This window comes from Carassius auratus, chromosome 41 (assembly GCF_003368295.1).
Source record: "Carassius auratus strain Wakin chromosome 41, ASM336829v1, whole genome shotgun sequence".
NCBI classification, from domain to species: domain Eukaryota; kingdom Metazoa; phylum Chordata; class Actinopteri; order Cypriniformes; family Cyprinidae; genus Carassius; species Carassius auratus.
In genome coordinates this window covers 4312956-4323988 of record NC_039283.1, presented here as the reverse complement: position 1 = coordinate 4323988, position 11033 = coordinate 4312956, and the positions used below count along the sequence as shown (strand labels likewise).

At 39.0% G+C, this 11033-nt stretch overlaps 1 protein-coding gene across 3 annotated transcripts in view; it reads right to left on the bottom strand.

The window, feature by feature from the left end:
• Nucleotides 1–373: 373 nt before the first annotated feature.
• LOC113059841 (polypeptide N-acetylgalactosaminyltransferase 1-like) overlaps nucleotides 374–11033 on the bottom strand; it is a 104762-nt gene continuing 94102 nt past the window's right edge. For all 3 annotated transcript variants that reach the window (XM_026228467.1, XM_026228468.1, XM_026228469.1), the window contains 6 exons: nucleotides 10173–10290; nucleotides 9852–10032; nucleotides 8482–8621; nucleotides 6629–6727; nucleotides 6384–6518; nucleotides 374–2297 (listed from right to left, as the gene is read on the bottom strand). In XM_026228467.1, coding sequence (XP_026084252.1) covers nucleotides 2151–2297; nucleotides 6384–6518; nucleotides 6629–6727; nucleotides 8482–8621; nucleotides 9852–10032; nucleotides 10173–10290 — 820 coding nt within the window. In that variant the 3' untranslated portion in view covers nucleotides 374–2150. The remainder of the gene's footprint in view (nucleotides 2298–6383; nucleotides 6519–6628; nucleotides 6728–8481; nucleotides 8622–9851; nucleotides 10033–10172; nucleotides 10291–11033) is intronic.

The following is an 11033-nucleotide window of genomic DNA, read 5'->3' as shown; positions in this document are numbered from 1 at the left end:
CCTTACACCACTCACTAATCACTGTCAACCAATCAGATCAATCAAACTCACTGGCTAGTTAGATCATTAAAGTAACTGCAAGTGTTCTTGTGAGTGCAGGGCTGTGAAATCGTAGTTTGAATAGTTAAGAAGGTCTATGCCACCAAGTGATAAACCAAAGCAAGGCAAAAGTCTATCCATTAAACTTGAACCTTGCACTTGCTCTTTTGAAGTTTGAATTTTGATAATGTTTAAGCTTGAGGGTATACAATACTGCAAAATACCTTAACAACCCCACATGGTGCCCCACTGTGCAACAACAACCTATAAACCACTGCCCTTGAACTAAACTGCGTGCACTTGAACAAACATCATAAAGGACACAGAGAAGTTGGACTGTAAACTTTCTGTGGTTTATTTCTCCAGCCTGTGGATCATCATCTCAACACGGGGCTCTCTAACCCACCAATCAGCAGGCCAGACCCTCATCAATAAAAAAAAGACAAAAACAAGACATCCCTTTGACGTATATAAACACACGCACACTTGTTCACTCTCACACATCTCTACAGATGATCTTGAGGCCCTGTCCAAATACTTGCAAGATCTTCACCCATCCTTTGCACTGAAACTGCACTTTTATTTGCAATCTTGAATCGCTTCAGAATCTTTTTTAGAATCTAGAATGTGCATTTACAGTCCCGCAATTTAGAATCTCACAATTTACAACCTTTATTTTGAATCTTTTGTTTTATCTAGAATCTTACAATTTAGATTTTTGTTGTTGTTGTTGTTGTTTTTGGACACAAATATCTATCAATACTTTTGTAAAATCCAGTTAAAAACTAGACTAATGTCTAGGACCCAAAGAGTACAGATCATTTATGTATTTGGACAGGGTCACGAAAAAAAAAAAGATTCCCGATTCCACGACAAATCTCAAAACCATTCAACCATCACAGCTCAAATGAAATCTCAGATCATTTGAAAATAAAATCAGAAGAATGAAATGCATGAATCTGAAATGCAGGACAATCTCTTTAGGCTATCGAACAGTTTAAACACATCTACTGAAATGGTGGCGAGCAGCCTACTTTTACTTCAGATGCCAAATGCGTTGATGATTAAAAGAAATTCAACACAAAATAATTTTGAAGTGAACGTAAACAAAGAAAGATATCAGACGAAAGTGTTCTTTCTCGTGCATGTACACAGTGAGACTGAGCCCTTGCACTGCTGGATGATATGACAGAAGATGATCCATCTCTTCCCGATCAACCCATGTGCTTATGTGTAAACCATGTCCGCTTGAAGAGCTGGAACCCAAAGGAAGGCAACAATTCAGGGTTCATCAGTTCAGGACCATCCTGAAATTGCATGTTAAATTACCATCATATTTTTAAGAGACAGGCTTTACATAAAATAACAACACCAAACAAGTGAAAAGTGCTTGTACGTGGCACTCAAAATTGCAGAAACCGAAAAAAAAAAGAATCAAACACTGGTTTAAAAAAAGTTAAATGAGCACTGATGATATGAAAAACGTCCTAGGCGATCAGTCATCCTTTTCACTGATTACAGATCTATACGGGATTGATTGTTGGTAATCCACTGGCTGAGATGAAAGTTGATGGACAGGTCAGTGTGTGTCTGTGGCCAGCAGGGGGAGCCCCTGCAGATAGCAAACCACTGTAACGTCCACAGACAGGAGATCCATCCTGATATGACACACTTGAAATCTCACATGCACACAGACTCCTTCATGTGCTAGATACCTTTCATTCTACAAGCCTTGAAAAATACTTAAATTAAGAAAAAGGGTGAAACTCCTGTGGAAAACACTGTGACTCACACATTGCTGTCACACACTGATACTCTAAAAGGGAGGCGTTCTCGTAAACATAACCAAAATGCCCGCAGCTCCTCGAACGAGGAGGATAACGGCATCTAACTCAAGTTTCTTTCTCCACGAGTCTTTCTCTTTCTCCACGAGTCTATCTTTTCCTCTGCCAGGTGGAGTGATGGGAAGATTCATATACATATGCGGTTCTGTTCTTTGAGATCATTTGAAGGCAGACCACCAGGATCGAGAGGAAAGCAGTCCTTTCTCTCACATTCTCTGCATCGGTGATGGTGTGAGAGTCTGTTCATCTGTCCGTCCGGGTGCGAGCTCAGAATATCTCGGGCAGTGTGACGTTGCGGAGCAGCCACTGCTGCGAGCGGCTCCCGGTGCAGTCCCTGACGCTGGGCACCTGACTGTCATCTTCAGACGCTTTATCCAAACACTGATTACTGTTCACATGCACCAGGCTCAGCTTCTGCAGGAAGAGAGAGACAGACATGCACTATGTGTGAGACGTCAGTGTAAAATCACTTGTTGTTTAGAATGGAATTGTTGCTATACAGTATTTTGCCACATAACACACTGATCTCACTCTGCTGCATGTTTAATTCCACAAATGGCATCCAATTATCATCACCTAGCAGTGGTTTTACATCTGTTGATTAAGTATATGTACTTAAAACACAAAAATATAGTAATATAAAATGAAATAAATATAAAAATATATTAATAAATATTCTAATTTTTGTATTTATTTATTTACTTGCCATTTTTACAAATTAAACAGGACATTAACAAAAGGAGGTTTTTGGAGATTTTGTCAGGTTTAGCTCACTTTGGGTACAAATCTGTGCCCAAAATTATGGTTAAGTAGTAGGTACAAGCGCAGATGCACATGCACACACACACACACACACACACACACACACACATACAATTGTATTATGAGAGATGCATGTATAATTTTGGTGATGATGTTTGTTTGCTTGTACCTACTTAACCATTATTTTGGGGACAAATATATATGGTAACTTAACATTTTAATTAGATTAATTAATTATGGAGAAAAATAACGTGTTAAAATTATTGACACATTTGATGCACTTGCGCCACCCCAGACCTATGTGGATCATCTGTCATTTCAGACAGTAAATTGATGACTAATATGAGGCAGAGCAACAACTTACTGCCTGATGGAGCCTAGAGAATATCCCTAAAATTCAAGATATGGGGCAAAATGCCCCTGCTTGAAATTTTGTCTCATATTTACATCGTTAATAAATATTACACGAGCTGTAGGCTAAGTGCAATATCAAATGAGTGCAAATGTGATAAATTACTCATCTTATACACAGTTCATTAAGAAGTTAATATTGTGTTAGTTTAGACACAATGTTGTCTGATTTGCAAACAAAATATAAAGACAAATCAGAACTGTTCATCCCTGAGAAACACACAGCGGCATTTCATTTCTTAATCCATGTTTTTAACTATTTGGGTGAACCATTTGGCGCGTTGAACCATTGTCCAGAGTCGTGCTGGATTTGAAGTGGCGCTGCACAGACCGATCGGTGTATGACATCAAAGTACCACGAGAGCGAATCAAAAGCACAAGTATCTGTATGTTCTCTAAAGCTTTTGCGGTTCTTTGATGTCACACACCGATCTGTCTGATGGTGATGATCCGCTTCAAATCGAACAAGCATAATGATTCAATTCAATTCATTCATAAAGAACCCTTTACTTCACTCCTGAACGAATCAAACGAATTAATAAATGACTCGATGACTTAATCATTAAGACACTACCACCACTTACTGGCAATTTGAGTTTGTTATTTAGAGTATCATTTCATTAAATAAATAATTTAAGATCATAGTAATAATTATAAAATTAAGAAAATAAATTATTAAAGTTATAGTTCATCCAAACAAAAATGACAACTCTGTCATAATTTACTCATTGTCCAAAAGAGTACATGTAATAAATTTTATCAAACAAAATATTTCTTGCTGAACCTACTTTTTGTAATCTGTTTGATGCTTTGCACAACAATGACTTTAAATTATCTTTTCAGAGTAATTTCTCCAAATCATATGTGTGATTAATTAGATTAATGAATCCCCACATCATGTTATTAATGAGATAACAATTTTAATTGCTTACCAGCCCTAATATATATATATATATATATAATACATAACACATACAAAGAAATTACAAATTAATTCACCTCTCTATTCATTCTCTATACCATTCTCTATGAAATATTAATTACATTCATAAAAATATCTACATTATATATGTCATTTCTCAATTTAATTTTACAAATTCTGCCAGATAAAAAAAAAAAGAAGAAAAAAAAAAAAGACAAATGCTACAAATATTTTTGTTTTTGGGCCCAATGAAAATGTTGGAGCAGGTAAAAATGTGAAACACAAAAACCAATGAGCCCTGTAAAAGCTTTTAGATTTTTTGACCAATTTGCTTTAAATGTCTCAATGGTTGGCAGTACAATCAAATACGTAAAGGATGAGTTAAAGGTCATGCCTGATATTATGCTTCATTTGTCACAATAGAAAAGCAAGTTCAAGTTGAGCATACTGCATTGTGCGATCCCATGCTGTGAGCTAGATTTATACAGCACATTCAGCCAAATACAGTAGGTCATCCAGGTATTCCTGTGCTCAGTATTCATAGTGTAATATAATATTACTCATAGTAAGCAGTATACCACTCCACACTTATACACGCACAACTGGACAACCTGTGCACTCCAGAGCAAAGACAAGTTGTCAATGCACAAGGATTGCTTTACAGTGGAGCATGTGTGTGAGTGTGTGTAACGGGCCTTGGGTGAGCTAAGTGCTCTAGAGTTTGAGTCTAGCAGGAAGCATTAAGCTTCACAGATACAATTAGGATAGCGGTAGAACCTATAAGACACACAGTGTAAGTAAGGTGTGAGGCCACACGCACATGTCAATGAGCTGGAAAAGGTAATATATGGTAATGCATGCAGGAGAGGTGCTCTCGCTGGCAAGAGATTTCCTGATCACCCTTCCTTCCACTCTGTCTGTCTCTCTCTCTCCCCACGAGAAAAACAGAACCTTTATCTGAGAGTGGAAAGTCTCAGTGCTCGAGTTCTCTATTCTGTGCAGCCTTCCGTCTCTCCGGGCACAAGGCCAACGTGGTGGGGCTTCGAATCTGGGGCGAGAAGGGAGGTGAGGGGAGGAGGAGGAGGCTTTGGAGTAACAGGCATCTCTTTAAGCCAGCAGCAGACAATTGCAAAAAGCAATCTTCCTCTTTCCACCCCTTGGCTAATTCACTCTCCCTAGGCCTGAAGGTGTGTTTAAGATTTAAAGTAAAATGATGTATTTTCAAGATTGACAGAGAGGTGATTTAATGTAACTAAACTAGCATCCCTTCAACAGTGTTTATAAAGGAAGCCACGGGGGGTATGTTCATGCACATACATTACAAGAAATGTATGAGTGGGCACCCTGCAGACACACCGCTTTAAAGGGTTAGCTTCGATGTTACATGACATATATGAGGCCATCAAACCCTAGAGGTGAAAATCAAAAGCACCTCTGCGTACATGCATGCATAAGCGAACAGTCAAGGTACAATTCATGAGCAAAATGATGGTTTTGCACATTGTTTTACACGTTGCAGCACCTTCGTCATCACCAAGAAGTCATTAAGTCATAATTTTCATTCATAATTGTAATGCTTCACCCTGATACCACTTGACATTTGGATCTTCTTGAGGACCACCTTCCTGCTGGGTTAAGCTCTTACTCTAGGGGTGTCCAATCCTGCTCCTAAAGAGCCAGCTTCCAAGAGTTTAGCTCTATCCCGAATTAAACACACTTGAACCAGGCAATCAAGGTCTTCAGGATCACTGGAAACTTTCAGGCAGGTGTGTTGGGGCTAAACTCTACAGGGAAGTGACCTTCCCTCTGGGGGTAGGATTGGACACCCCTGGGCTACTCTAATTATAGACAACTTAGTCTTAAACAGCTAATCAAGGTCTTCAGGATTACTGGAAACATCTAGGCAGGTGTGCTGGAGCAGGCTGGAGCTAAACTCTGCAGGAAGGTGACCCTCCAGGAACAGGATTGGACAGAATTGGATTGGGGGCTTGTCCGGGATAAAACCGCTTTCAAAACAAATTAAGCTCTATCAATGAAATCTGGGGCATGTTCTTAATTACCATTAGCAACAATTTTCAAAATCAAACATTTACAATATTTGGCAAGGTTTCTACCAGGGGTAGCCAAACGCTGCTTCTGGAGGACCACTATCCTGCAGAAATGACCTCAAATCCTGAACCTGTGAATAAAGGTCTTCAGGATTACTTGGCAGAAAGCCCTCCAGGAGCATGTAACTTTACACAGACAATGTTAGTAAGCAATTCTAGTCTCATGTTTAAGGGTATAACGTTTCCTGGCTATTCTTCAAAAATTTGTATTTTAACATTTATCCTGGTGTAAGGCCTTGCCCCATAGAATGGTAAGAACATGAGTTTTTATGATCTGTTTCACATTTATACACTTACCACAGGGTCATATTCCCAGAGCTGGTTGCCTTTCAAGTGATGGCACTTGAGCATCATAACTGGACCGCTGAGTTTAGACACATCCAAACAGAGGTCATCAGTTCGGATCTCTTTATTGGCTGTGTATGAGAAAACCTGAACAGGCAGAAAAGGTCACAATACATCAGTGTTATGCATGTCAAGCATCAACACATTACTCGGACCGAGTCTGTGTTTTAAAAGTGAGGAAGATGTGAGGAGCCGACCTGGTTGCCGCCCATGCCGTGGCAGTTGAAAATGCCCACTTTTTCATTTTCTTTCCTGGCCATGTTATCCAGACACTGGTTAGTCTCTACGTTACGGATCTGCAATCGGACAGATCACACAACTCGATTAAACGCACTCAAGCAGCTCTCCTGCATGAATAAACACAGTCACGTCTCTGTCTCGAGTGTCAAACATGGTTAATTACGCAAAGCTTATCGCACACCGGGCGAACTGAGAGACAACTGTGCCAATCAAACACGCAAACACATACACACACATGGAAATGCATACTTGATGAAAGACAGCTCACTGCTTTCATCCTGTCATCCACAATCGTCAGATCAGCATGACAAACACATTTAACAGCTTCACTGCTATTACATTTAGCCAGTGTTTCATACAAACACTGATTTACTACTTGCCTGTTTTGTTTTACAAAGAAAAAACATTTTCCATTGTAATCACTGTAATGCACGGCCCCTCATAGGGTTTGGTATTTCCACAGATTTTCCAATTATTTCGACTAAAAATGACTGCAATTTAGATTCAACAGCTCTCAATTGGTTTAGATTCAGATTTGATTATGATTCAGTAGGTTATTTTCACTTATAATGTCAATTTGGCTGATAATTCTCTCTCTGCTAATGTGGTTCACATAATTAACACTTTTGGCAAAAATATTTAATAAAAAAATTAAACAAGTTCAAGTGATGAATCTGAGTGAGTTAGTGAATTCAATGACAGGAAGCACCGCTCGAATACATTTTCAGTCGAATACAAAAATAGGTATTTAGTGAAAGATCGATCTTGGGACTTTTACCCAGCCTGCTCACTGCTCACTGCTTTATCTTATTGTCCTAGCTCTTCAACCTTTTCATGAACTACTGTTCAAAAGCTTGTGGCCATTACATTTTTTTGTTAAAAGAAATGAATACTTTTATTTAGCAAGGATGCATTACATTGATCAAAACAGATAGTATTCTTCTACTCTGTTACAAAAAATAAAATAAAACCTGTTTCAAATGAATCCTGTTCTTTTGAGCATTCCGTTGATCAAAGAACCCTGAAAAGAGTATCACGATTTCCACAAAAATATTACACAGCACACCAGTTTTCAACATTGGTGATAAATAGAAATGTTTCTTGAACACCAAATCAGCATATTAGAATGATTTCTAAAGGATCGTGTGATACTGAAGACTGGAATAATGGAGTCATTTTAAAATACATTAAAATAGAATGCATTTAAAAAAATGTAAATAATATTTTAGAACATATGTGTTTTGTACTGTATTACTTTTTGTTATACATGGAACATTATTGTGACATCATATCCTCCATGTATTATTCTGTCTGTACCTTACAGTGTCACCATCAGTGGCAAGAAGAGACAAAGATGAGCTAAAGTGAATGAACCTTAGACAGCACAGCACAAGGAAGAGAGATCCTTAAGCAGTCAGGAGAACAGAGAACAGACAGACTCCGTTCTGAGCGCGTTTCAGACATCAGAGACGACATGCATGTTTTATTCATTCATCAGGCAGCGATGGACAGATGGAACGAAAGGGTGAGAGACGGAACAGGAAACAAGGCGATGACGGGGAGAGCAGACTAGGAGAGAATAAATGTCTCTCATTTCCTGAACACAGTGACTGGAACGAAAAAAACCCCCAATGGATTCCCGTGACACAGTCAACCCCGTGAAAAACAGCGTCCCTTGCTAATTCACACCTGTGCTTCTTTAACACACACACACACAGAAATGTGTTTATCACACTATGCAGTGATTTCCCTTTTTTTGCTATCAGCATGTGTGTGTGTTTGAGGGAGAAAGATAGAGAGAGATACAGACCTCTCCCAGCGAGTAGTAGTGGCGTGGTATCTGGGAGTCTGGGTAGACATTTTCTAGGTACCAGGAGAAAGGCTTACACTGCAGTCTCTGTCTCAGGGATGATCTGACTGAGATGTCTCCATAATCCACTTTGGTCACACCTGAAACAAACAAACACACACGAGAACACAAAATGGTTAATAAAAGTTAACATTTAGATTTTTTTGGGTGCTGTGGGTGGTCTGTGCTATGCAGTGCTCCTGGCTGCTAAGGCTTCGCTAATACTAGCATTACTAAAATAAAACTAAATATAAAAAAAGACTAAAGTACATTTCGAAATTGCTAAAAGTTGAACATTAATATGAGTATATCAAAGCAAAAACTGAATTCAAAATATAAATCAGATGTATAAATACTGTAACAGTATATAAATAACACAATAAAACAGGATGAAAGACGTGTATCATTATATTTATACTCTTATGATTTGGTATCATTTTGAACTTCATCAGTGTTATTTTTCAATCTCTAAAATACAGAGTAAAATTGTGAGATTATTAATTTTGTAAAGGTTATTTTCTTCAAAAGAGGAAACAACTGTGTACTGTGCTGGATATGGTTTAGAGCTGTACTTCAGTGTAACTGTTTTATTGTTCCCCAGACAAAACACTAAGTCTGACCACTTAGATATGTGATAAAACTTTTCTCCTCCACAAGCGTCATGACTTGAGATATCATTCATGTTTGTAGCACAAATGCTAAAGGACAAGATACAGGCTGAAGTTTGATACTGAAGGTGAGGGTTTTGTTCAAACGCTTGCTTTCCAGCCCTAGCAATGAGGAGAGAGTGCACAAAGGCATTTGTGCAGAGGAGGGAAAGAATAGCACAATACGCACACAGTCACACAGATAGCTCTGAGCTGCACTGGACACTATTGACAGTGACATTAATATCTATTATCCAACATCTCCTTCTGAGTCAATACGGCTCGAGTTCCCACGAGCACTGATGATACACACACACCACATTAAAGAGACAGACACAGAGATAGAAAGACACCAAGACAGATGTGACTGAGAAAAGATAAGGAAACAAAATGTTATTTCAAAAACTGATGATATTGTGTCCTACTTTATTCTTGAGCTGTGTGTTGCATGTGTTGAGTAGAACATTGAGTAGAAGGAAGCATGGGTGAAGGGATTTAAAATGAAACAAATGGCCAGAAGGGAAGGAGGTCTCCTGCACCTCCACTCTGTGGGGTCTCTCGAAGAAGCCTGTGTATGTTTGTAGGAGATCAAAGTATCTCAGGTTCTTTCATCCTTACAGTGTGTACCGTGTGTACCGCATATCTGTTTATGGTGCAGATGTGTAGTATGTATATGTGACTGACCAGGTGAAATGATGTAGAAGAAGTTCTTGAACTCATCCATCCAGACCTCTGCCAGCCGTCTGTTGTTTTTGTTGATGATCTGCCCAGTTCCACCGGGGAACGTGTACGGCGTCGCCTTACGGAACACGTGACCGACATGAGAGCATGTGACAATCTCAAGCGTCCCCCCGCATTGCCAAATCTGAAAAACAAGGATGAATATTAGTTCTCAGAGCATGAACAAATCGTGAGTAACTTTATATGCACTAAATATGCACAAGTGGAACTGTGTATAGGGCTGCAGTTGTGGTTGAATATTGTAATATCGGCATTGAGACCTACCCTGAAGGAGATCTCCAGGTTCTCTCCCCCCCAGATGTCCATGCCTGCATCATACGTGCCAATCTCCTGGAAATAATCTCTGTCTATGGAGAAGAGACCACCTGCCATAGTGGGGGTCCTGATGGATGATGAAAAAAACAAAAAAAAACACTGTAAACCGGTCACTTCAGGGGAACAATCATATCTTATAAAAGCAGCTCTTCCTCTCCTGTTCTCTCTGTTACAAACAAGCAAGTTGCGTGTCACTCGGGGGAACGGGATCTTAAATAGAAATCACATTTTTACATGCACCAATTTTGGCAACAACATATCCTTCTTTAAATATCTTTCACTCGTCCATTTCCCTCAGCAGGCGCTCTCTGTTCTTTCCTGTTTTCCTTCCATCCATCCCCTGCAGCACGTCTCATTCACAGTCATGTTTTCCTCAAGTAAGAACCTGTTGTTGTTATGCCCTCAAGTTGTTTTCATGCAGAGTACTAGGCTCTGAAGTAAAAAGGAGATGAATAAACGAGGGTCGTGAGGAAAAAAAAATACAAAAATAAAGAGTGGCATGGCATCAGAGCATTCTGATAAAACAATGCGCTGCTCTAAAAAACACAGGATCTGTGAAGAAACCAAGCACTAGAAGGCTAAGAGAGTGTGCATTAAAACTCCCCTTATCTTGTGTTAACTGCAGTGTTTAGCTGCAGGGATGGAGAAACACTTTTATACTCCACAGCTTTAAGTTGCATGTAAAATATATTTAATAAATTAAAAAGAAAAAAAAGTTGAATTTATATTTAAAAGGTCTTTACAAATTGGAGTCATTGCCTAGTAGTGGTTAACACACATACTCTGTGTGGTGGTGCTCGTCTCAAATCT